The sequence below is a fragment of the Amblyomma americanum genome, chromosome 2 (assembly GCF_052857255.1).
Source record: "Amblyomma americanum isolate KBUSLIRL-KWMA chromosome 2, ASM5285725v1, whole genome shotgun sequence".
In the NCBI taxonomy this organism is placed as follows: domain Eukaryota; kingdom Metazoa; phylum Arthropoda; class Arachnida; order Ixodida; family Ixodidae; genus Amblyomma; species Amblyomma americanum.
In genome coordinates this window covers 167732682-167760522 of record NC_135498.1, presented here as the reverse complement: position 1 = coordinate 167760522, position 27841 = coordinate 167732682, and the positions used below count along the sequence as shown (strand labels likewise).

The window sequence follows — 27841 nt, the reverse complement described above, 5'->3', positions numbered from 1 at the left end:
ACGATCGAGTGATGAAAGACTACCCTGGGCAAGGACGCCACTTTGGCGGAGCGAACGTCAGTTGAAGCTGAAGAGCTTCATCAACTGCTGAAGTTCTAACATATGCTACAGAGAGACCTTCAGAACTACCCCGGGTGTCTCAGTTTTAGCTTATTGTGCAGACCTTGCCTTCAATGTATCATTTCCACAGTGCTTTCATGATATATATCTAGCCTAATCTATTTTTCTAGTACTTCAAGGACTGCTTCAGCATCGTCACCGAAGACGATATAGAAAGCATCTTTTCTGATTTTAACTGATTCGAGTAAAGCACCAAATTCACCGTAGAAGTCCAGGAAGTCAAATAATCTTTTGCGCGGCGGCTATCCAGTCGAGCTAATGCATTTACAGGAGCAGTGCGCCTCTGATCGGCTCTAAACAAACGGTAAGACAAGCAAAATTGCTAGTGCCTGTATCCTATGCCAACGATGTGAGTGAGGCCCTTGATTGATCATTTTCCAATAACGAAATTACGTCACAATCTAAAGCAACATCTTTTATTTCTCAAGGGGCCCATTGAGTAAGCTGTGCGCGTAGCGGTAGGCTCCAAGATAGCCTGCCGACTGGTTGTAACGCTGCCTAAATAGCTGAGACAGGGAATGTTAAAAAACGCGACAGGGGAGCACATGTGTTTTCTTAAACATTCATTGCGGAAACGATCTAGCAAAGCTGCCTGAACATGATCATGCCATTAGCTGTCCTGCGGCATATTTAACTGCTGCGTGGTGGTGGTGGTAGTGATTTGTTATTAAAATAATAGTAAAAAGGAAGGAAAAGATTTTTGCTAGCCCCGGCATCTGCCATAGATACTGAAGCACCTGAGCTGGGGCAGCGGAAATAAAAGATAGCAGGCAGAATGGAGAAATGAAATTAAAGAGGTGAGGGGACAGGAAGAGAGGATAGAAGTAGTAATATGTATAAACTATTTACACAATAAGAAATGTGTCCAGGTTGTGCGCGTGATTCGGTCATGTTGGAGGGATTAAAACACACGCGCACAGCACTGTGTTGGCTACAACTGGAGTGGGGCGTCCCGTTATTAATCGTTCAGCTGCTGGGAAGAAATCACTATAAGCACGGTTGCTCATAGAGTTCTTGTTTATTCAATCGACACCACATTCGATTAGCCAGACACACGGCAATCGGCGAGATATGCATCTTATCCTACAGAAAAATGGCCTCTTAAAATGCATCAACCTGCTCATTCGTTTATAGTGACCAAGGCACCTGGACTGGCGCCAAAACAAGAATGTTATTTTTTATGCAACACTTTCGTGCGCTTGTTTTTGCCCACCAGTATTATTTTCTCGAAAGCCTTAAATTGCGCCAGTAGAAACTTTGGATTCCTACCTCCACACCGAATAATCAATCAGCCTGGCTGCCTGCGCAGATTAGTTGCATGGTTTCCCCAAAGCATCTAACCATCCTAATTGAAAAAAGGCTAACTTTACGTGTGTTAGCGTGGCAGATGGATCTCAGATTTATTGCTGAACTGAAAATAACATGGCTTCTCGCACGTGCTACCTTTGCGGGTTCTGCCGATGATTTTAGCGCCATGTTGCAAGATACTCTTTTATTATTGAACACAACGCTTGTAATCAGCAGTAGACAGCAAATTAGCAGGTGGTAGCGGCGTGAACAGCGAAGACAGATGTTGCTTTAGCTAAATTTATCTCTTTGCTGACAATGAGTTATAATTAGCCATGTTTGTTCTGTACTATATAAGTGTGAATTGTTTTAGCATTGCCAGAAAGCATCAGTTCTCGTTTTTGAGCATGTTATTGCGCAATCTTGCCTGTTCTCTGGCTTTACGAGTTTTCAAGATGTTAGATACCGGCAGTGTTTTCGTGCTTGGTCGTGTTAACATGCTCGATGAAAGCAGGATTATTTGATGCAGTTGTTATTTATGTGACAGTCCCGCAGAAGATGAGAGATAAATGTTACGCAAAGTGTCATGTTCATCAACAATTTGAATGGTTTGGTCATCGCAGCGAAAATCTGTTTCAATAGTAATTGATTTACTTGGCGCAAAGAAGATTGGTTTTGATTTTTTAGAGCTGCCTATTTTATACAGACTAAACGACTAATTTATCGAGCGTGCAATTTAATTTGAAACGAGATTGCTTACATCCTGCCCGGATGTTCTTCTAAACTTCTTTTCTTCTCAACTGCCGGAAAGATCTTCTAAACTACCGGAAAGGAGAATGGTGCCGCCATCCGCATAACCAGTGAATTCCCCCCTCCCCCATAAATGTTCAGAATATTATTTTCATATATACAAAAAGTAAGTGGCCGAAGATGCTCACCAGCTAAGGTACGTAGAGTACAAGACTTTTGTTTTCCAAGTCAAACACACTGATTCCGGTCATATAAACATGAACGAAGTAACTCGAGTGGTTTACCACGAATGCCATGATGTGAAAGCTTGGATACCAAAATATCGCTATCAAGCGAATGGCAGCCTTCGTAAAAAGAAAACCAAGTGTGTACAACTGTCGATCAATATTTTGCAACACAATTTTATTAAGACTTATTAGCGCAGATTTGGTTCACTGTCCCTGCTGAAATCCATACTGGTGATCGATAACAAGTTTGTCAAAAAATTGGTTACTCGCAAAAATATCTTTTTTACCCTTTGAAAAAAAAAGGTGCTACTGATATTAGCCTGCAGTTTCTTGCGTACTTCATGCCCCATTTTATGGTATATAATAGACACCCTAGACCTCTTCATGGCAGTAGGAATATGTCAGAAGTCGTTGTCGCTACTTATTAGTACGAAAGCGCTCATACACCTATCCTCAATTTGGCCATGCCCAACACGATGGTGACCTCCACATTTGGCCCCGGCCTTTCGAAAATTTGGCCCGGCCCACCACCGAAATTTGACCTTGGGTGATTTGGACCACCATTGACGTCCTACTATAATTGACTGTACCCAACACGATGGTCACCTCCAGCTTTGGCTCTTGCCATTTTCAAAATTTGGCGCGAACCCCCCTCTCCCCTCCTCCCTCCCGAAATTTCGCCTTGGCCGATATGCACCAAAATTGATACATACATAATCGGCCATGCCCAACGCGATAGCGACCTCCAAAATTGGCTCGGGCAACCCAGAAATATTGTTTGGCCGATATGTACTGCAATCGATGTCGAACCATAATTGACCGCACCTAACGCGATGGTGACCGCCAACTTTGGTCCGGATAATTTCCAGAAATTGTCCTGGGCCACCATTGAAATTAAACCTTCGCTGAATTATACAAAACACCAATGCTTTCGCACTATAATTGGTGTAACAAAGTTAGAACCCTGAAAAATTATATTGAAGTAAATGTAGTGCAAAAACTGAACACGATAAGGAACAGCATACAACACGTTCTCGTGCCCCGTTTGTGCGCTAAATTCACATCAATAGAAAATCAACTAACCCAACTTCATGCGCTTACATTTTTTATTCATTTCATCCTTGTGTTGCGCTGGAAATTACACATTTCAACCTCTTTGCATGTTCTTGAGTGTACCTGAGCCCTAACGTAACGTAGAACTAGGGCCGTCTCATAAGGTTCTCGGTAGAAGGCTTCATATCTCAAAAAGATGCCACGGGACAGGGCACGTGTCATTGTTCACTCTGTGGCTCCGCGGGCTGGCGCAAAATCACAAAAACTGTTCACGGCGCCGGCAGATTCCAACGTGTCCCGCACACCTTCTGGTCTTCTTTTCATTCTTCTTGAAGATCAAGGATGCGTGCAGGGATGAATGAACAACCTGCCACGCCGCGTTTAATTTTGTATTTGTTCGCGCGCTCATCCAGCACGAATAGCAGTGGTGCCGCCGCAAGGCATTCGTCCACGGCTGAGTGGGCTACGGTTCAGAAGCTTCAGTTTGTCAAGAAATGCATGACTTAAACCGTATACTGCTCTATCTACATGTGGAGCAAATAAAAAAAAAAGCCAGAGAGGCTGCGCTTGTGTTCTCTAAACATCTGCGTTTATCCCATGCGGGTAGCACCACAATGTCCACGAGAGCTTGCGACAGCATTTGAATCGTGTCTCGTTACGGCGGAGCCGTCGCCCGCCACAATTCCTACTCCTCCGACTGTTGAGTGCGCGCGTAAGTATTATATTACCGAAGTTGTATGTCTTTCCTTCATGTGCACTAATTCGCCAAATGAACACTTTGCTTCGGAGGAACTTGACCGGCGTACCTGCCTATATCTTCCTGGTCACGGGGCAACAGCATGAATGAAAAATAGGCAATGTTTATTGCAGCTACGACAGCGTACACATGAGGTACATGGCTTTGCCGAGTGGCCCCACCGAGTGCGACCTGTATTGCGCAAACTGCGACATCCGCTTACAGAACGAGTCGTCTACGCTCCGGGCATCCCCAGGTCTGGAGCGCACCAGGGATAATAGATTTGGTACCTGGGCGATGAGCCACAGTTCTCGTCGTAGATAAAGTCGCAGCAGTCTCCATTCTCATGGAATGTGGACACCCTGCGCCAGTAGGTGCAGCCGTATCCTGGGCAGAGAAACCAGTATGCCGATGTAAGGAAATGGATAATATTCGCTGCTTGTGCAAAGTGGAAAGAACTCGTAGGCACTTCGTCCTCCATAGATAAGATTACAGTGCTGAAATAACCTTATGAATAGGTGGTGCAGTCACAACCTAAACAAAGCTGTCTCTAACAGCTCCGTTTGAAGCAGCTGCATTCTAATGAAATTAAATTGTGACGTGCCTCCCAGCACGGCACTGGCAGAAACATTTCTTTTTTGTACGTTGCTGAGTGTGTTGGTGAATAAATATTTTTAGAGAAGACAGCGCAAAAGAAAAAAGAGAACGAGAAAAAGAGAATACAGGGAAAAGGCTCTCGTGTGTGTCTCGATTTTGTCGCCCCGTTTTTCAAGCTTTCTTTCACAACTTGATGTTTATCCGACCTGAAATGTGAAGTGAACTAGGATAGATATGAATTAAGGAAATAACAATGCTGTGATACTTTGTGATAGGAATCTGACGTCCAGTCGATGTCAAGCATGTATGAAAAAACTACAAGCGATTTGTGGCAACAATATCCCTAGTTTTATTGCCAAGTCTAAATGACGAGAACCTCACGTGGCGCTCGACATACAGCTATTCACACGCACGAATAGTTCAGGAGATAATTTTGCTTGGGGACAGCCATATAAAGAGGGACAGTACAAACGGCGTTCAAAATATATTTTGGTGCATAAGCTGTTTTGCAATGTCATACCGCACTAGTTGTCAATCTTTGTAGCGTTCGTTTCAGGATACAAGTGCAATAAAACTTGAGGGAACATTTAAGCACCGCCTTAAGGGTATGACGGGATAACGTAATGGGCCCATTAAGCTGCCTCGGGTCGTACAGAAACACTGTTCTTTCTTTCATCATCTGATAACCCTTAACCTACCCTTAAGAGTACAATGCGATAGCATTACAAATCTCTACCGTTCAAGTACTCCTTCTCTGTCGCCTAGGTTGTGCCTATATGTCCCGGCAGGAGGCTGTTTCAAATACAGCGACTGGTGGGGTTTGTGAGACCCAGGTTGCTCTTCTCGAGCAACCTCTCACGGTATATCACTGAATCACAATTTGGTTCACAATCACAATGACATATCACAATTCGATGGAAAGGTTGTGTTGGTGTCATAAGGTTACGTGAAATAGTTGGTAGGTGGGCCAAATGCTTTCTCAACACGCCAACTCCGATGACGCCCTAATTGCCGCCGAATGGGTCCCTCAACGCTATCGCGTTAACCGTGCAACCTGGAAGCTTTAGCGACTGAAACAACTCATTTACATTACATGGTCGGTAAATGCCAAGAAGATTCACTCAACGTTAGGCTTTTGATATTGATCAAGTTATTAAGATTGCTTGTACTCACCATTATAGGCATAGCGGTGGCGGGCGACGAAGCATTTATTACAGTCAGTATAAATAACATTCCACTCTTCCTGAACGACAGCTGAAGCTTGGGGATATAAGCATGAATAGAAAACATTAGTTAGGTTAGTGCAAGCAGACAGTGCTAGACGCATGTTGTGCAGCCTCGAAGCTATGTTAGGACATAAGGTTAAATTTCGAGGTGCACACTATTCCTAATAGAATACGGTGCTTGAGTTCGTAACGGCCATTGCGCAAGTGGTTTTTCATGCTTACCTTCTTGCTTACTTCTCTGACCTGCACATGATGCGTGGCAATGCCTCATAGGCACATGTAACCATAGCAGCCACAAGCAGCGGCAGTTTCTCAGTGCTTATGGTGCTCGGCTGCTGGCCCCAAAAGACGCGGTTTCGATCCCGGCCGTAGCGGTAGCATTTAGGTGGAGGTGAAATGCTAGAGGCTCGTGTACTGTGCGATGTCAGTGCACGTTAAAGAACCCCAGGTGCTCAAAATTATCCGGAGCCCTCCACTCTATAAACCAAACCAAAGCATAGCATCTCCTCGCACCCTCTAATTTTTGCAAGGATGATGTACTTTTATTTGCAATCAGTAGAACTCACGAAACAAATCATGATAAAATTATAATTAACGATGCCCCCACACATGCTAAATTGAAAAGGTTGGGATCCATGGAACTGGAGTTCGAGGTGGTACGGCGCTTGTGTAACGCATGAATGACACCCACCAAGGGCAAGTGTAGCATTCGGCAGAGCCCTGCAAGTGAACAACCTGGCCATTTTGAGTAAACAAGGCGTGGCGCGTGCCAATTAATGCGGTAACTAAGCGGCGCGTGGACAGGGCCAATACGCTCGTGATTGGTAAGGGAAGGATATCATATTCCTGACAGGAATGGCCCGGGAGTTAGAGCGTAATATGGTTGTTGAGGTCGCAGGGAAGTAAGATTCTCGGCTGGTGACATGCACTGAAGCAGTTTCTTGTGCCTTCTGCGGCTCGATTGAACTTGCGGTTGAAATCCTCAGGTCAGGTGTGGCAGCTCGTCGATGACGCTTGGTAAGAGGGCGCATGAGACTGTTCGTTCTACTCTGAACCTTGGAGACCGATAGCCATTCCACAAGGACGTGGACTTGGGGGTCCAAGAGCAGCTATGTGTTAAGCTGTTCGCTGATTTTTCTAGGAAAGTACTTCTGGCAAAGCCATGTTACCTTACTGTCCGTATGTGCCGCGATCAATTTAATATAGTCGGAAACTACCAATAGATTTGCTTCCAATTAGCAAGGCCATCGCTTTTGGTTGGGAAGGTTGTTGTGGTGACAAATTATCTGGAGGCCCACGGATAGATAACTTCGTATCATTGGAAGTCGAGGTGGCATTCATTCAGTAGGTGTCATGTAATTAGGACCAGAGACGTTAATATATCTAGAAGTGGTTGAATCTGGGCAGGTTAGTATGTTGCTTGCACTTCGTAAGCTCGAGAATAGAAGGAAACACATGTGAGCGGAGGAAGAGTAACGCTGGCACTATTAAAAGCGTTATTGAGGAGAACGACAACATATATAGGTAGGAATCTGTCACTCAAACATCGGCCTAACTGGCCGATACCGGAGAGTTAGGCCGATACTGATACATATATACAATGATACATATATCAGTGATACATATGTATGTATCAGTGATACAGCCGGGAACCGTGGCATCACACCAATTAGTGTCATCTAGTAAACTTGCGCTGAATCATCGAAACAAGAAGTGTAAAAAAAGTTAGACCAGTCACGATGATCGAAAAAGGGAGAAATAAACTGGTTGCGAGAGCATAAGGAAGCACTGGCGGTTTGCCATAGTGGACATGCATGTGTCAGTATGCCTTTAACGAATTGGGAAACCATAGAGAAGGAAATTCTGGCGCATGTTGTGCTCATCTCTTTTTTTTTAAAAAAGAACAATTGTCATGTCGTGCTGGTACTTATATACATATGTTTTCGTTCGCGTCAATAAAGCTGCTGGTAGTGTGAGCGTTCTCCTTTGTACTCTCACATGTGTTTCCGTGTATTTCAGAGCTGACACGGTGAAAGTTAATCTTTGGTGTCTGTCACGGATATCTCCGGAGAACACTCGGACCGAAAGAATGGACTAGGCGACGGGTGTACCCACACAAACGCACATTTAATACACCCTACGCGACACACACACTAGAACACAAAACTAACAAAACTAACACAACACACAGAGGCTATAAATACACACGACCCGGGCACACTACTACCAGCGTCTACTACTAGCGTTCTACTATTCGTGGTTGGCGTTCATGCTCACGGTTGGTTCGGCGTGGCTGCAGCGTTGTATGGATCCAGTAGGCGGCGTCGAGGCGGCGTTCGCCGTGCTTGTGCTGGCGTCGCTGGCGGTGTTCGACGTGCTCGGTCTGGCGTCGCTGGCTGCGTCGTACAAGCTCCAGGTCCAAGCGTCGGTGGAGATGATGCCGGTGTTGTTGGCGTTGGGGCCGCCACCCGGATGGGTGGAAACAGCGCTGGAGGCATCCCTGGCCGTAGCAGGTGGTAGCGTCCTCTGTTGACTCCCCGGAACGGGCTCAGGCACGGCAGGAAGTCCACGATGCGAAGCCGTAGAACGCGAGCTCACCGGAGCAGTAGCCGGCGTCGCTCTCTTCCAGCCTAAGTGTTCCTGACCCGCCGGAGCCTCCACTTCTCTGCTGTTCACCCCCCCCCCCCCGCCCCGCAGTGCCTCGCTCTCACTCGCCCCTTTTATAGCCTCGGTGTTAGTCCACGTAAGCTTTGTCGTCGACTTCTTGTCTTCTCCACCCATCACTCTCTCCACCGCACCGAATGCTTCTCCACCTATCATCGCTCTCCACATCAACGAATGCTTCTTCTTCCTCTTCTTTATTCTTCGGTTAATTCGCGTCGTCTTCTTCACACCATTTTCCTTTAAAATTTAATTAAGGCTCCTTAATATATGTGACAGTGCCACGAGTGTAGAATAATCCCCCGTGTTTATAAAATATGGTGACGGAAGGCGGTGATGCAATGCAGGTGATCCACGGGATACTATGGCGTGGGATGAGCACGGCGTGAATAGTGGGCATTGTCCAGTTAACATTATTACATACTGTTAGCAGCACGCGGTCAGTAGCTGTGCTGAAGCTCTTGATTTGGCAGGAGTTTCTCCTTGAGTGCTCTGTATCAATCACCATTTGCCGACGTCAAGGTATTCTTGCATTCGACATATTTACTGCCCGCATGTTGTAATTTAAATATATAGCGTCATCGGCTGCGCATAAAGAACGCTTTCTTTTCAAGGAAAGCATTTAACGCTAACGTTGACGGATCTGAGCATATCAGAAATATTTTTGTGCGGCCGCAAAAATTCATAAACCATATCAGTCTGCAACGCCACCAAGGCAGACTTACAAGAAGATGAAGTGGTAGTAGCCGAATGTGAAGAACGTAGCCTAGTATAACATAAGCATCAAGCACTAGTTTTCGCGGGGCGCTAATACTGGCGACGAACAACCATCAGCGGAGTGACTCTCAGCCGCCTAACGCTTTTGTCACTGCGGCAGTCACGGTGTGAAATTCAGTGAGAAGAAACACATCATTCACTCGATGCCGAGCAGCCAAAAGCCACAGGCAGTAAAGCACTGCGGCGGGCAGTCAAGTAGTATTTAGGATCAGGAACTACAGAGAATGTTGTTTTTTTTACATTCTAATAAGTGCGAAAGCATAGATTTTTCCTACGATGAGTGGCCAGTGCCGCCGGACGAAGCACTCGCGCTAGGCCAGTTGCGGTCACACAAGAGACGATTTTGCTAGGGTTAGAACCATCACTTTAGTGCCAAGTAGAAGACGAAGATGAGCGGACAGTGATGAAGGACGGAGCGTTCGTGCTAGGCCAGCTGCGGACACTAAGAGACGATTTTGCTCGGGTTAGAACCACTATTTTAGTGCCAAGCAGAAAACGAAGATGAGCGGACAGTGACGAGGGACGGAGCGATCGTGCTAGGTCAGCTGCGTGAGAAAGAACGCTCGCGCTGGGCGAAAGACAACACGAAGAGACAATGGACGCTTCTTCTTGGGGTTGGTACCCATCGTATTAGTTCTTACGCGCTAATAGTGTTTTTGGTTGTGTGTCTCTGCGACGACTGATGTCGTAAAGCTTCAAATGAAAGATAATGTTCCTGAGAGCTGTTAGCATAAGTTCATACGTAAAATACGTAAAATTAAAATACGACCAAAATATAGCCTAAAACATCGAGGGGTTTCTGAAATGCAGCTAAAATTATTTCACAATACGCGTGTCTGCAAGAAAACTCGAAGGTTATTAAATTAGTGGCTTCCAGCCATGAAAAGCTGCCATGTGAAATCTTATCCATTCTCGACGGAGGCGATGTTAAAATGATGGCCGAGTGTTGTGGAGCTTCGGGAAACGCAGCTGCTCATGGGTTCAGCGTTGCATCGGACTCGCTCGAAGCGCAGTGAAATTTTTGTGTCCTGATTCAGAAGTGAATTTCTGCTCTAGACACGTGTGAATTTTGGCGAAGGTGTCGGCATCAGCTTCTCCACGATATCAGGACAATGTTCTACTCAGTCTGCAGAGAACGGGAGCCAAAAGCACTTCATGCTTTAAAAAATGTTTAGGTACACTGGTGGAACCGTTCCTGGGATTGTTTTTTTAAACGATGGAAAGTGGTGAGAACTAAAGATTTGTGTTATGCCATATTTCCTTCACCCATATGCACACACGACTATCCCAAAGCCCTCATCCGTCAGCAAAGGCCTCAAAAAGTCCTCGACCGCCGCCGTTTTTGGGTTTCTTCCCTTCCCCTTGCAACATGTAACCAGAGTTTGGATGATAGCTTCGGTATCGGGGTTCAGGGCCCATGGTGACGCCAGGGGCCGATACCTCGGTACTCAAGGAGCCATCACGAAGCTGGCAGGCGACAGAGAAGTTACAATGAGGGCACTTGCATTCATTTTTCAAAAGTTTCGTTCAGTATTACTGAACAGTACTGCAATTTTTATTCTGCTTAGCTTTGTAAACGTCGGAGAGATGCGATTTGTAGTATTATTTCATAATATGATGGCATCAGAATCTCTATTTATGGTTTATGAAGGTTTCACATCCAAAAGCGACTCAGGCTATGAGGTACGCTCTCGTGAAGGACTTCAGAAATTTCGACCACCTGGGGTTCTTTAACTGCACTGATATTGCACAATACACGGGGCTCTAGAATTTCGCCTCCATCGAAATTCTACCGCCGCGGCCATGATCGAACACACGTCTTTCGGGTCAGCAGCCAAGCGCCATAGCAAGTGAGCCACCGCGGTGGCGGTGAATCTCTTTTAGTCTTTACTAATTTGATAAAACCTAGCTTGATTAAAAGCGGGGACTTCAAAAAAGAAGGCATTTCCATTTTTAGCATTCAATACTTACTTTCGTCAGGAATGAATGTGCCTAAATTTTTGCCATTATAGCAAGGCGTGGAAGACAGGGAATATCGGCCGGGCCTGAAAGATAACGATTTGGTTTTAATTACCACTCAGATAACGTTGTAATAAGTGTTCAGTCGTGTTTCAGTTTAGCGCTCTCCTAATATACGATAGGTAATTCGATATACGTTCAGTCTCATTACATGTTCGAGCTATTTTTTTAAATATATTTTCAGACATCCGCTGTCTGGGCACAGCAGTTTTAACGTTCGGTTGCTGTAAACTAGATAACAGGTTCATTTTCCTGACGGCCACCTTTTGATCAGAGCAAAACTTAAGGTTCCCCTATAATGTGGATGCTGGAAATTAGCTCCGCGCGTACTTCGCTAGAGCACCTGTAGCAGGGCATGGCCAGCTTCAGGAACGCAATGCGGGTTAGCATCAATCCTCGTGTAACAGTCATTTTTTAACAGCACACATTCGTGTTGATTCTCATCGATACCCTTCTAATTTTACATTGTTTGGTTTTTTGTTCACAGCTAGGTGTTAATTAAGTGCTGTGGTTCGGTTTTGACTGGATCTGATGTTTTTAATTGTCAGGCGCGTTGCCTTATTTTGCATGCCGTACCGGACAATAACGCCCTGGTTTTGTTTATTTTGCAGTTTGCGAGGGGCGCATTGCCATGCATGAATTCGCCGTATCGACAGCCATACATTAAAGTTTAAAGCTGGCACATACGTGTATGCTTTCTTTCTTTCGTCCACGTCTTTCCCTGCCGCTCTATCCTCCCAGAGAATCTGTTCGAGTTGGATGTACCTCGACCATAGCGCCGGACGCGTAACGCACTGTCATACCTCAGGCGCCACGTAGGACGAGCCATCACCGGTTCTCAAATTATGCATTCCCCCACCTACTAAGTGGGCACCATTTGAGTGCCATTGCGATGCAACGAAGGATAGAAAAAAGCATTTCATTTTTTGAATGTAACCAATTGTATCTCTGAAACCCATGGTGCTAGCTAAGTACCAATGCTTAACAACATGCTCCCTTGACACAGATTCTGTGGTTTTGCTTACACTGATCCGTTTCCAGTGATTCCGTAAGTGAAAAACGCCGGCGTGGAGAAGTTCTCGTATGTTCCGTAACTTTGATACTTGACGCATTTGGACGCTCCTCCGAAGTCAGGGTCATAGTAATAATTTCTGTATATTTGGTACCACTCTCCAACATCAGGATAGCACTGCACATCAAAGAAACATGAATGCCATTTCTTAGTCCCAAGAAACCTTGCGCCCAAAAAACGCAAGGAAATGAGTCGCATATGAAAGGTGAAACCTATTTTTCTCAAGTGACCCGATAAAAGAGGCTCTTTGATTAGCGACTGCGATTTATGGCCTCAGCGACACCGGGGTGGGGCACCTACCGTTCCCCATCGAAGTTGCAAGCGTGTGCATGAACTGCTAATTGTATTGTGAATGCGCTCGTTTACCGCCCGCGCGTTCCTGAATAGAAATAAGTGTCGCCACGAGGGCCAGATCAGCATTCGAGCAATAAATCAGTTCTAAAGGTGTGGCCCTACAGTGCGGTCGCGCCTTATGTGCTTCGTGATTACGCCACATTTCGACATTTCTGACCAGTACTATATACCCGCCCGCTACTTCTGACTCCGCCTCGACGGGCGTAGCTTGGTGTCACTGTTCGCCTCTCCGTCGTTATTGGTTACTATACGGTGGAGATGCGATGGTAAAACCTCACATCTGCTTCACTGAGGTGAAGATCAGCCTGCAGAGTGCGCCCGTTACCTCACAGCAGGCCTGCTACGACTGCCCTTCCTGGTGGCGTGGGCGTCGAAGGGTTCGACACTGAGACGACACCCTGAAGAGTGCTATCATTTTTGCCGACTGCCCTTTACGAGCGATGCCGCCTGAAAGAATTCCTGTCCAAGACACACCTTGGTGATGGCCCGCCATCCTAGCTTCTCCGGGATATGCAGCGTCTTAGATCGCTTTCGATTAAAGACTTGTCAAGCAATTATTTTTTCAGCGCATCCCTCAATTCATTGAAATTCCGCTGCTGGCCGCTTCCAACCCCATTGTTTTCTCTCTAGTGACTTTGGCCGAGAAAACCTGCCAGGTTGCGTCACCTCCCCTCGTTGTTGTTTCGCAGACGACTGTAGCCAACCAAGACCGATCTGTGGCTTATCCGACTGCCTCGACACCGTTGACGAGCCACATTCCCCGGCCGATCTTTCCACCCATAGCAAGGCTGTTTTTCTGCCTTTCGCGGATCTCCTAGACCTCTCCACTCTCGTTGCTGCTACACTTCATGGTTTGTCTTTTGGGCCCAGTGATCTCAGCACCTTTTCGTTCAGTTCACTGTGCCCGGCTTGCCGGTCCTCTTCAGCGCAGTCCCCTGAGCCCCCGCCTCCGGGTCGACATGGCCAACAAGATTAGAAATTCCAGTACCTGATCAGACATAGCTGGCAAGGCATCCACAATTGCTTCATTTGTCTACACAGTGCAATACACGTTACCAGACCATTTTGCCGGAATCCTTCAAGATTCCTAAACAGCGCTCTCCAATTCAACTAAACCCCTGGTTCATAGCGTTCAACATCGTATATTCATTAAATGCCAGTTTGCCATCTTTCCCCACGTCGTCTCGCACCAGAGAAGCTCCCCATCGTGCATGTGCTAGAAATCAGCTTGCCTGTCCCTCCAGCAGCTCCTGGTCCTCACCCTTTTACATGGTGCCTAAAAAGACCGGCGACTGGCGTTTCTAAGGAGAATATAGTGCTCTGAACGCTGCTACAATTGCTGACCGATACCCTGTAATGCTGGAATGTAATATTACTGTCTGCGTGGTTTTTGTAATGCGCGGTCTTGTGATCTTTCTTTTTTCTTTTTACTTCTTACTCTAACTCTGAACAGAGCATTCTTTTCACTGAGTGCGTTTAAATTTACTAACTTTCTTTACTTTCCTTTTGATTTTTGCACAGCACTGTTACATTATGTTTTTCACGTGTACATTTTGACACAGTACAATATTCTGGATAATGTTGCTTGTTCTTGTATAACTGTTGTTGTGGAGAGGGACTGCTGACGCGCCACTGTTGCTGCACCATCGGTGCCCTCTGAGGCCAGGGCCTAGTCAGGGGGATGTGTTCCCTCCTTTCGCCCTGCCTCAAGGGCAAGAACTATGTATTACCTCAAAAAACCAGTAACCCAATTCGAGTTCTCTGTTTCAAAAGATAATTATGGTACGATCAAACATCTCAGATCACAATTCTGCGAAAGCAGCTGGATTTATTCTCAATGCTTACTTCTATCCTTTCACTGAGTGAACGTTTTTACTCTAAGCCGAGGCTTAGATGGGTGGGTGAGGGTGGGGGTGCGTGGGCGCGAGCCTCTTTGCTATGTAGGTAGGGTCTGATGGGAAGACAGGAAGATGGGAAGAGAGCAGGCTGCGTCAGGGAACAAACACAAGTTAAAGATATTCTCGTCGAAAATGAAAAAAAAGCAAAAATGGTCATGAACAGGGCAAAAAGTGCTAAGTCAAGACAAACAGTGGTCCTTCATAGTAACAGACTGATTCATAGAGAAGACAAGCGCAACGAGGGGCTGCATAAAGTTAAGTGGGTGGATGAGATTAGGGAGCTTGCGCGGATAAGCTGGCCACGAGCTGGGACAGGGCAGGGTTAATAAAGAGATATGAGAGAAGACTTTGTCTAGAAGTGGGTGCAGTAAGGCTGGATGTGATGAATAGAATGAGAATTGAAATAGATAGCGAGCGAAAGTCAATAGGATGAGTTACTGCTATCAAATCAAAATTGGATCACATTGGTGAGTGAAATAAAAACATTCTGCATCAATACAATTATTCGCCACTAAATTTTCTTGCGCTGCTGCGCGGGCGTATAGTGGGTGAAGGCCCTGTACAGGGTGAAAGTAGACGGGTTAGTGGTGAGTGGTGCCATTGGAGGGTACAGATCGGTGGGCGGATGATGAACGGCGCTTATGGAGCTGTGCGGAGGAACTTGGTGGGCGGCGCTTCTGGAAGGTGGACGCGGGAGGCTTCAATTAATCAGACATCCAATGTACCCTCGGCGGTGGGGGGGGGGGGGGGGGGTAGAGGTTAGTACAACAGCTTTCGCAGGAAACCCCGGTAGAGGTGGCTTTGAAAAATTCTCCTCATCTGGGTCTTTTTGGCCCTTCCGAAAGATAGGGAGAATGGAGATGGAGGCAACCCGGAAACCCTAGTTATTAGACACAAAGAGAAAAGTTAAGTTCCTCACCCTGCTGTGCTCCTGGTACGCTTGAAGATCGCCGCGCAATTCTGGATAATAAAGTCCCTCAGCCAAGGCTAGCAGTGCTTGAACGAAAAGGAAGGTGGCAATTTTTCGGAACATGTTTTCGACAAGAACATCCGTCATGTGAAGTGTAGCAGACCATGCGTGGCTCTTAAAACTTGGAAACGAGAGAGACGAAGAGGTAGGAGAGTGTGGAGCGTGATTACCGGGCAGTTTGCGACGGCAGAACTGAGCCGTATTAAACGACGAATAGAGAGGAGAATGAACCTTCAGGCATGGTGAAGGTTTCAAACAAAAATAAGCACTATCATCCGTCCTATAACTATACAAGAGATTTAAACAGCTTGATAGACAGGATATGCAGGAAACGCCAATAACTTGAGTGCGCAAAAGCTTAACGCTCCTCTTTTATTTTGCTAGTTCGAGTTAAGAATTATAACAACATGCGTTTGTAGGAAGTTTCGCAGTCAGTACATGATGTAGACAGCTGCAACAACCGTATCACCATTCTTCAAGGCAGGAGTTATTAAAACAGAACGCCTTACTGGACTCCTTGTGAAGATAAAGTTAAGAGCATAGAACTGGAGGCCTATCGGTTACTTATTTTTATGCGGCCACGCATAACGTGCATCAGTGAGAATGTTTCACTATGCTATAAATGAGAGTTTTGCAGTATTTCAGCGTAAACCGCTGTGCGCAGGTTACGGACGAAACTCATCATTTGAAAAACGAGCAAGCCGTGTGAGTGTGTCCTCTCTTTCGCTGCTGCGGGAAATAATTCACTATTTTACAGGTTACAGAAAAAAAAAGATGCCGTTTACAATTACAATTAAATGATCTGAAATCTAGCTGATTTCAGTGGTCGATTGCAGCCTCACAAAACTAGCTGGTAATTCCTAAGCATTCACTTGCTATGACATTACTTTTCTTTCAACTTTTATTAGTATGTAGCACCCTCTCTTGGGTGGCGCCGACAACCCGGCTAGCGCGCGCCACCCTGCGTAGAGAATAAAGACGGCACCTGGTCGTGGCTCGCGCAGCCACGACTGGCAGTTCTGTTCTGGTGTCGGCTTGTAGCAGTGGTCTCGTTTCCTTCGCTCCTGAGGCGTTAAGCCTAAATTGGTGACCAAGGACGAGCAATGACCGATCCCGCAACATCCACGCAGCAGGATTCGCGTCCGCAGGACGTCTCGTCGCTGCAGGTTCGCCTTCCACCTTTCTGGCCCCAGAACCCGCAAGTTTGGTTCCACCACGTTGAGGCGCAATTTTGCCTAGCCCGCATCACGTCGGAGACGACGCGCTACTACCATGTTGTCTCAAGCCTGCCTCCTGACGTTGCCGGTGAGCTCTCCGACGTTCTCTCCGCCCCCATGGGTCTACACCATATCAGCACCTGAAAACCACGGTGCTGGAGAGATTTATGCCGTCGGACCGCACCCGCCTCCAGCAGCTCCTTACCGGGGAAGACCTTGGCGACCGGCGCCCCTCCCAGCTTCTGCGCCGCATGCAACAGCTTCTCGGGGAGCGCGACATCCCCAACCACTCAGCGTTGCTTCGAGAGCTTTTCCTCCAACGCCTTCCCCAGCCCATCCGCCTCGTCCTTGCGGCGGCCGGTGACATCACCCTCGACCGCCTGGCTGAGCTCGCAGATAACGTTCATGAGGCCACCTTCCCGTCCGTCACTGCTGTTTCGCCGCCAATAGGCCCAGCGATTTCGCGCCTTGAGGCCCGTCTCGAGGAGCTTGCCGCCTCAGTCGCCGTACTCCGGAGGCGACCTCTGGAGACCCGTCCGTCTCGTCTTGATCATCGCGCTCTTTCGCGCTCACATCAAGCTCGGAGTCCCAGCCCTACATCTCTCCGCTGGTACCACAGGCGTTTTCGCCACCGGGCCACGAAGTGTACACCGCCCTGTTCGTGGCCGGGAAACGCCCGCCGGGATCCCTAACGGCGGCGTGTGGTTCCCCCAGTCATTCGAGCCGCCTATTCATGGTCACTGACAAGTTCTCCGGCACCCGGTTTCTTATCGACACGGGCGCGGAAATCAGCGTGGTTCCACCGACTAAGCCAGATCGTTCCAAGCCATCAGGACTGTCGCTCCGTGCTGCCAACGCCTCGTCTATACCCACGTATGGGCTACGATCTCTCATCCTCGACTGCGGCCTACGCCGCACTTTTGACGGGTCTTCGTCATCGCAGACGTGGTTCGCCCGATCATCGGCCCGATCATCGGTTCAAGGCGACAAAACCTTGAAATCCACGGTTTACAGAAGCATAACAGCGAAAACCTTCTAGAAAAACTGAACCTTTTGGCTAATGATCTCGACCTTCCACCGCTTTCCGAGTCCGATGTAGAAGCAATACACCGCCTCCCTACAAGAAAGGATGAAAATAATGTTGACAAGGTAGCTCCAGTGCTTGTACGTTTTGCTTCACGCGTTGTCAGAGACAAATGGCTTGCAAAAAAGAAAGAACTAAGGGATGCAGATTCGAAAATCTTTTTGAATGAAAACCTGACAACCCATAACAAAAAGCTACTGTGGCTCATGAAAACTAAAGCTACCGAAAAGGAATACAAGTTTGCCTGGGTGAAAAATGGAAAACTGTTCGTGCGGCGCAACGCGCGCGATAAGATTATCAACATTACAACCATTGAAGACTTGGAACTGATACGATAGCCCATGACCAAAATGCACTCTAACAGATGGCCATTTAGAAATGATGGCTTGCTTTTCAGATCTGGATCATCCTCCAACTTTAGGCTATCACAGCATAGATTCTTTCAGGCGTGGCAAAGCTCAGAATAGCTCTAGTTTTTCCTCGTTTCATTTAAACGCTCGAAGTCTAAGAAATAAGAAAGAACCTGTTGATTTACTTTTAGAAACTTTGCGTCATGAATGTGATATCTTGGCATTTACCGAAACCTGGTTCTCAAATGAACAGGACGTCATTAATTTTGAAGGTTACAAATCTACATCAGTATTTCGAACACAGAAACGTGGCGGAGGCGTTACGATATACATAAACAACAATCTTAACTTTAATGTTATCACAGAATATACTGCTATAAATTCTAGTTATGAAACGATCGTGATAGGATGTGTCAACACAATTTTTGTTATCATGTACCGGCCTCCTAATGGAACCGTAGATGTGTTTTTGGATTTTCTTGAAAATGTGCTAGAATACTGTGCAGACATTGGCAAGCATGTTGTTTTATGTGGAGACTTAAATATTGATTTTGCCTCTCCTCAGCCTAACAAACAAAAGCTTGAGGATATCCTCCTTTGCTTCGGATGTGAAAACCTGATTCATGTACCGACTAGAGTAACAGAAATATCTGCGTCCTCACTGGACCTGTGTTTTACAAATTATGATATGAATGACCTAGAAGCTGGAGTATTATCATATGAAATAAGTGATCACCTACCAATATTTTTATTTCTGAACCACATTAAAACTAGGGAACCTCAAAATACCACCTCTAAAACCATAAAATATAGGAATTTTTGTGCAGAAAAGGTAACACTTTTTCAGAACTTACTAGCAGAAACAAGCTGGGAACAAGTATATTCTTCAGCCGATCCTGTTCTAGCGTATGATATCTTTGTCAGCGAAGTTAAAAAGCAATACGAACTTGCATTTCCTGTCGATGAATTTCGAAAAATAAAAAAGGCAAGGAAACCCTGGATAAACGCTGCCCTTGTTAGAAGAATAAAGAAACGTGACAAGATGTTCGCACTATTTATCAAAACCAGGGATCCAAACACTCTTACTCAGTTAAAAAAATTCAGAAATAAACTTAATTCTGATATCAAACGTTCGCGAGCCATGTATTACGAAAACAAATTCACTGAGATTTATAACAATCCCAAAAAAGTTTGGACCACCATAAATAATTTGATGTCTAAGGGTGAGAGAAGGGACCTTACCGAATTGACAATTGAAGGTGTGTCCTACACAGGGACCCCGCTGGCAAACAAACTTAATGATCACTTTTTAGCTGCTGGGGCTCCCAATCCCAACATAGACAACAATAATCAGCATAAAACATACATGAAATCAATATTCAGGGACTCAATTTTCCTGGTTCCTACAACTTCAGAAGAAATTTGTGCCATTATACGACAGCTAAGTAATAATAAATCTTCTGGAATAGATGATCTCAGGGTCCAACCCATAAAATCAGTAGCACAGCATATCAGCAGTCCGCTTTCTCACATATGTAATTTAATCCTTTCTACTGGGGTGTTCCCTCATGAGCTAAAGATTGCGAAAGTGTCAGTAATTTTTAAAGGGGGAAACGAAAACTACTTACATAATTACCGACCAATATCGGTTTTGCCAGTCTTTTCAAAAATTATGGAGCAGATTATTTACATTCGCTTATTAAATTTTTGTAAACAAGAAGGTATAATTGTAGAACAACAATATGGCTTTCAGAAAGACAAGTCCACTGAAAAAGCGTTACTTAATACTAAAGATAAAATAATAAGAAACTTTGAGCAAAAATATCATACAATAGGACTTTTCCTTGACTTCAAGAAAGCGTTTGATTCCATCAAACACAATATATTGTTGCAAAAGTTATACAACTATGGAATCAGAGGAATTGCATTTGACTTAATAAAAAGCTACTTAGATAGTCGACAACTATACGTGCAGATAAACCAGGCAAAATCAAGTCTAGGAACAATAAAATACGGGGTCCCACAAGGCTCCATCTTAGGGCCCTTACTATTTTTGTTTTATATTAATGACATTATCGATATTCCACTCACGCCAGATATAATCCTGTATGCAGACGATACTAATGTATTTTTTTCTGGAACAGACTTAGAAATGCTTGAAAGGCAAACAAACAGCTGGCTAAACAACCTATCACAATGGCTTAACATTAATCAATTATCCTTGAACACTAATAAAACAAAGTACATTATTTTCCGTCCCAGAAATAAAGCCATCAATAGAGAACCTATTATACAATTTCGTGGGGAACACCTAGAACGAGTCAACTCTCACAAATTTCTGGGGGTTATTTTTCAAGAAAATTTGAGCTGGTCTCTGCACATAGAAAAAATACGAACAGTTATTTCCAGATCAATTGGAATTATCTTCAAAGTAAAGAACTTACTACCAATGTGGTTAAAAAAGCAGTTGTATTATAGTCTAGTTTTTTCTCGTTTGCAATATTGTATTCTTGTGTGGGGAACTACGACAAAAGCAAACATGGAAAACCTTCTTATACTACAAAAACGAGTCATACGATTAATAGAAAACTCTCCATATAGAGCCCCCTCAGCCCCACTTTTCGAAAAACATCAGATATTAACTATCACGAATATCATGAACAAAAGAGTAGCTTTGAAAATATATGATCAAATAAAAATGGACCCGGCTGGGTTCTCGCAAACTTTCTTCTTTAGAGACCACGACCATAACCTTCGGCATATGACCTGTAGAAAAGAACTAGTGCGTATGAACTACGGTACACAAACGCTAAAATATCGAATCGCTGATCTTCTAAATAAGTACCCGGGTATTATAGAAACCATTCACAACAGTCGTTCCACGAAAGCATTTAGCAAAAAGTTAACCCATTTCTTTTTGTGACATAGCAGTGGCTTACTTTTTCTGCACATATCTGCCCTATATTAAAAAAAAAGAAAAATCCATGTTTTTATTAGAAAAGAAAACCTTACTTTGGCCGGCATAGTTAAGCTCTTCTTTCCTTTTGTTATATTCAGTCACACCGATATTTGTATTTTATGTGCAATTTTGTGTAACAATGTTGACTGGCGAATATACTTTTTACAGCATTTCTTAATTGTGTACCTTAAATGAATATGTGCTGTTTTTTTATGTTTTCGTGTATAATGTTATATGCAATGTCTCTTTGGTGTTATGATCTGTTTTTCTTTGGTTAAACCTGCCCACTGCTCAGTTGTAGAGTGTAAAGGGGGCGGACGCTTCATCAGACAACGTTTGATTGCCTTTTTGTTCGCCTCCTCGGCAACCAAGTGTTGTTGAAATAAATCTGAATCTGAATCTGACTTCCTCTCCTACTTCGACTTTGATGTCAGCGTGCGGCACCGTCGCCTTAGCGACGATCTGACTCATCTCTCCATCTCGGGAGTCTCGTCCGACCTTGCTCCCATGGGCATTCGCACGCTGATACCTTCCTCTCAGTTCGAAAAAGTGTTGGCGGATTTCGCGGAGCTCACTAAGCCATGCAACCTCACTCAGGCGCCTAAACATACTGTGACACACCACATCGTCACCCGGGGTTCACCCGCAGCTGCTCGACCGCGCCGCTTGTTTGGAGACCGTCTAGCTATCGCCAAACGTGAGTTTGACCACATGCTGGAGCTCGGCATTATACGCCCGTCGTCCAGCGCGTGGGCGTCTCCGCTGCATCTAGTGCCCAAGCGTGATCCCGGTGACTGGCGTCCCTGCGGCGACTATCGGGCGTTGAATGCCAACACTGTCCACGACAGCTATCCGCTGTCCCACATCCAGGACTTTACATCGCGCCTCGCCGGCTGCGCCATTTTTAGCAAAGTTGACCTGGTTAAGGCGTATCACCAAATTCCCATTGAATCCGCCGACATCCCCAAGACCGCCATCATGACGCCTTTTGGTTTGTTTGAGTACGTCCGGATGCCTTTTGGACTACGCAATTCGGCTCAAACCTTCCAGCGGTTCATGGCTGAGGTCACGCGGGGCCTACCAAGTGTATTCGCGTACCTTGACGATGTCCTCATCGCTGGTCCTACACCTCATGATCATGAGCAAAACCTACCTGCTTTGTTCAAGCGTCTACAGCACTACGGCCTGGTTGTGAATGCCTCCAAGTGTGTTTTCGGTGCTTCTGAGCTCGAGTTTTTGGGTCATCACCTATCCTCAGTGGGTATCCGCCCTCTCGCGTCCCACGTACAGACCATCGAGAATTTTCCCCTGCCCACAACCCTGCGCCTCCTGCGACAATTCCTGGGGCTGGTGAATTTCTCCCGCCGCTTTATCCCGCACTGTGCAGAGCTACTTCGCCCGCTCACCGACCTCCTCCGGTTAACCGCTGGCCCATCCTCCGCAATCTCTTGGTCATCAGAAGCCCAGGCCGCCTTTACTGCCGCGAAGCAAGCAGTCGCTAACGCCGTGCTTCTAGTTCATCCGCGCAACGACGCCCCTACGAGATTGATGGTGGATGCCTCCAGCGTGGCCATCGGAGCCGTCTTACAGCAGTACATTAACTCCTAGTGGAGACCATTGTCTTTTTACTCTCGGAAGCTACTTCCTGCTGAGACCCGCTACAGCGTCTTCGGTCGAGAGCTCCTAGCCATCTACTCCGCTATCCAGCACTTTCGGCATTTTGTAGAAGGATGCAAGTTTCACGTGCTAACCGATCATAAACCGCTGGCATATGTGTTCCGGACCAATTCATCGAAGTACGTGTCACGTGAACTCCGTCAGCTCGCTTATATCTCGGAGTTTACTACCGACATCCGGCATGTGAAAGGTGCAGCCAACACCGCCGCTGACGCCCTCTCTCGTATAGTCCTGGTAGACGCTCCATCTTCCACCGTCGACTGGGCCGCATTCTCTTCTGCCCAGCAGAATCACGATGAGCACGCCGCTTTTCGAGCGAACCCTCGTTCTCTCCGATTACGGCTTGTACCCCATACTTGCTCGCCTGAGCCCTTGTGGTGAGATGTTTCAACGGACTTTCCTCGCCCTTTTGTTCCGGCTTCACTACGTCGCCCCATCTTCCATTCTCTCCATGACATATGCCATCCAGGCATTCGGGCTACTCAGCGCCTTCTCACCCAGCGCTATATTTGGCCCGGAATCAACGCTGATGTGCGTGCTTGGACGCGCCGGTGCCTACCCTGTCAGTCGACCAAGATCTGTCGACATAACAAGACACCTTTCCAAGCCTTTCTACCCCCTGGCCGTCGTTTCGACCATGTTCATCTCGACATCGTGGGCCCTCTACCCATCTCTCGAGGCTACCGCTATATCTTGACCATAGTCGACCGCTTCACTCGCTGGCCGGAGACAGTCCCCATTCCTGACATCAACGCAGAGACTGTTTCGCGCACCTTCATTTCTGCGTGGGTATCTCGATTTGGTTGACCTGGCACTGTGACCACCGACCGTGGACGCCAGTTTGAGTCCTCCCTGTTTGCTTCCCTTAATAATATTCTCGGCGTCAGACATTGCCGTACCACTGCATATCACCCGTGTGCTAACGGCATGGTGGAAGGATTTCACCGCCAATTGAAGGCCGCCCTCGCTGCCCGCCTCAATTGCGCCTCCTGGGTCGACTCCTTGCCCCTTGTGCTGCTTGGTCTAAGGGCCGTCATCCGAGAAGACTTACAGTGCTTAGCTGCAGAGCCCGTGTATGGAAGTGCTTTGCGTCTTCCAGGCGACTTCTTTTACATCCCAGCAGCTTCCAGCCCAGCCCCAAGAATTCCTCCATCGCCTGCTGGACTGCGTTAAAGACCTCCGACCTACTCCCCCACGTCCGTCCCGCCACCATACCATTTTCGTACACCCCGACCTGGCCACTTCGACCCACGTTTTTGTGCGCCGCGACGCTGTCCGAGCTCCACTCACACGGGCTTACGACGGACCTTTCCGCGTTCTCCGCCGCACCTCGAAAACCGCCACCATCCTCCAAAACGGCCGCGAAGAGACCGTCAGTCTAGACCGCCTTATACCGGCTTACATGGAGACCGCCCTGGAACGACTCCCAGCGCCGCCTGACTTAGTGCTCGAGTGCCATTGCCGGCCCTCCGTCCGTTTCGACTTCCAGTCTAGGCGGGGGGCCCTGTAGCACCCTCTCTTGGGCGGCGCCGACAACCCGGCTAGCGCGCGCCACCCTGTGAAGAGGATAAAGACGGCACCTGGTCGTGGCTCGTGCAGCCACGGCTGGCAGTTCTGTTCTGGTGTCGGCTCGTAGCAGTGGTCTCGTTTATTTCGCTCCTGAGGCATTAAGCGTACAAGCATAACAAAAATCTCTACGCTCTTTAACGACCTAGTGCCGCTTGGCACATGGAAGGGCGGTTCTGTAACGCACGAATAGCTTGCGCATGAGCTCGTAATTACGCAGAGCGCCGCGCTTCGCTATTCGCACTCTGAAGGCACAAAGCCCAAGTTCCCAAAACATGACACTCTATTGCTGCGTAGTGGCGAAATACGAACAGCGCAACACGGGCGCGCGCGTGGCTTCTCAAAAGTGAGACGACTGTTACACAGTCGCGAACTAATATTCCGTGCTAGAAGCAGTGTTTTCCACCAATATAAGGCCCTTAAACTGCTGATTGCTTCTTTTTGAGAAAAAAATGTATGTTACTAATAATAGAGTAATAAAAAATTGATTGCATTACTGAGAACAATACCCTCCAAAAATGTAATCAATGAAAATTGAAAATAGCTGTTATTTGTTACAACTTATAAAGTACTTATAACGCGTTAGTAAAACGGTACTAAATCAAGGTGCAACCATGGGCGTAAGTTTTGTTGTGGTACAATTGATGCAACACTTTGCCAGGCATTTGTTTTTGTAATCTGTGACTCAGCAAAGCGTTCTTGCCAGCGTTTGGTTTCAAAACTTTCATCACAAACTCTACTGACGGCCTGTGCACTGTCTCCATGACCGAGTCCTTGCAAAAATTTCAATAGACAATTCATGTACATGCTGCTCAGTGGCTGTACAGTGGCTGTGCAGGCTGTACAGCTCAGTGGCTGTACAGGCTGCTCAGTGGCTACTGCGCTCTGCGGTTGATCTCGTGGTCGCGGAATCGAATCCCTGATATGAAGGGAGCACTGCAGCGGTGGCGAACTGCAAAAACGCCCGTCTGCAGTGCGATGCCAGTGCACGTTAATACACCCCAGGTGGTCGAAATTAGCCGTAGCCCTTCACTATCGCAAGACTCAAAGCCCACGGGCGCAGCTTCGCGTCGTCGAACCCCACATGTACCTTAGCGTTCTATATTTAACGTCGCATTTTCTCCTCGAAAAAGCAGGAAGCGCAAGCCGCATCTGCATCCGTCATGCACGTCCTGTTCGAGACATCCGAAAGTGCAGTCTTTACTGAACGAACAGAAAACCATTTTTTCCCATTTCGTTGCCATTTCGAGGCGACGGAGCACGCCGTAAACACTGAACGAACGGAAAAAGGAATACATTGTGCCCATTTCGTCGGCACAAAGAAAATTGGGACCGATGTGACAAGCAATTGCTTTTAACAGCGGAAACCATGTTGACCTTTCTTCGTTTCCAACGACTTCAATGACGCAGAGGTCAGGTCAGCACCACATTGGTTCAAGCCACACACCAGACACCCCATCGAAAACTTCGCCGGTATATATATATATATATATATATATATATATATATATATATATATATATATATATATATATATATATATATATATATATATATATATATATATATATATAGCAGACAAGGCAAATGAAGTGAGAGGCTCGTTTGACAAACATATTAAGGAAGCCAACAGTCGCCGAAATCAAGGTGCATAGGGGAATATTTCTTTTTTTTTTAATATCTAGTGCCAATCAATTAGTTTTTTAAAGAAAATTACTTATAAAGCAGCAGAAAAAACAACCATGCCGCCGGTGGGATCCAAACCCACGACCTCCGAATATCGCCGGAGGTCGTGGGTTCGGATCCCACCGGCGGCATGGTTGTTTTTTCCGCTGCCTTATAACTAATTTTCTTTTAAAAAAACTAATTGATTGGCACTAGATATTAAAAAAAAGAAACATTCCCCTATGCACCTTGATTTCGGTGACTGTTGGCTTCCTTAATATGTTTGTCAAACGAGACCCTCACTTCATTTGCCTTGTCTGCTAATAGCTTAACGGGGGTCTCGGTTCTGGCAGTCTTGATGCCATAGGTAGCATAAGAGGGCTCTCGCACAGTTTCCGCCCTCGCCGTTAGATGACGTTCTACGTCACACTTGCGGTATTACAGGACGTGCTACGTCCACCGCTATGGACAAGGGTGGCGCTGGTGAACACTCTCAAGGTTCGCTTGCACGCAAAACATAAATACCCACGAAAGCAGCAGATTGGACAGCCGTCGCCGTAGCTCAGTTGGTAAGAGCACCGGACGCGATATTCGGAGGTCGTGGGTTCGGATACCACCGGCGGCATGGTTGTTTTTTCTGCTGCTTTATAAGTAATTTTATAAGTAATAAGTATATATATATATATATATATATATATATATATATATATATATATATATATATATATATATATATATATATATATATATATATATATATATATATATATATATATATATATATATATATATATATATGTTGGTACGGGAATAAACGCCAAGGGCACGGCTTAAGCCGACCAAGTGCCCTGGGCGGAAGAAGCGGAGGCGCGGGGAGTGCGCGGAGGAGCGAGCGCGGACAGACGAGGATAAAGATTGGGGGCCACCGGGGGTGTCCCTTCGGCTCTCCGTCTTTGTGTGCTTTCCCTCGGGCAGGACCGTCGTCCCGTTGCATATTTTGGTAGCAGCGGTGGGATGGCGCCCACCCGCGCTAGGAAACAGGCGGCGTAAGGGCAGCAAACTCCGGCGAGCAATCTCCGGCTGACGCGGCACACTGCGCGGCGGACGGTGCCGCTGATCTCGGGCGTTCCGACGGCCTGCCCCTTTTCCCGGCGCTGGAGGACGCCATTGAGCACCTCAATCGGCGACTGGACCAACTAGAGGCGAGGTTGGAGGCGGTCGAGCGTGGGCCCGGCATGCATCTTCCAGCACGTCTATGTGCTGGAAGATGTCCACACTCCCTTACTCGGCAAGCCTGCCATCAGAGACTGGTGCTGACGTTCGTCAACGCCGTCGCAAAGAAGGTGAGCCCAAGTGACGAATTTCCTTCGATGTTTCAAGGCCTCGGCAAGCTACTAAGAGAACACCGCATTCGCCTGCGCAAAGGTGCGAAAACATTTGTTTTGAGCACCCCTTGCCGTATACCAATTCCGCTCTACACGAAAACAAGGCTTGAACTGCAACGAATGGAAAATATTGGCGTCATTTAACCTGTTGATCAGCCGACTGAATGGTGTGCACCAATCGTGGTAGTCCA

General features: G+C 46.6%; 1 protein-coding gene across 1 annotated transcript; it reads right to left on the bottom strand.

Moving 5' to 3' along the window:
* Positions 1–4280: 4280 nt before the first annotated feature.
* On the bottom strand, positions 4281–15816 carry LOC144119254 (uncharacterized). The gene is made up of 5 exons (XM_077651921.1): positions 15697–15816; positions 12479–12642; positions 11406–11479; positions 5944–6030; positions 4281–4560 (listed from the first exon to the last, which is right to left on the bottom strand). The coding sequence occupies exons 1-5, from the start codon at positions 15808–15810 to the stop codon at positions 4409–4411; spliced, it is 591 nt and encodes a 196-aa protein (XP_077508047.1). The 5' UTR covers positions 15811–15816; the 3' UTR covers positions 4281–4408.
* Between the last annotated feature and the right edge of the window lie 12025 nt (positions 15817–27841).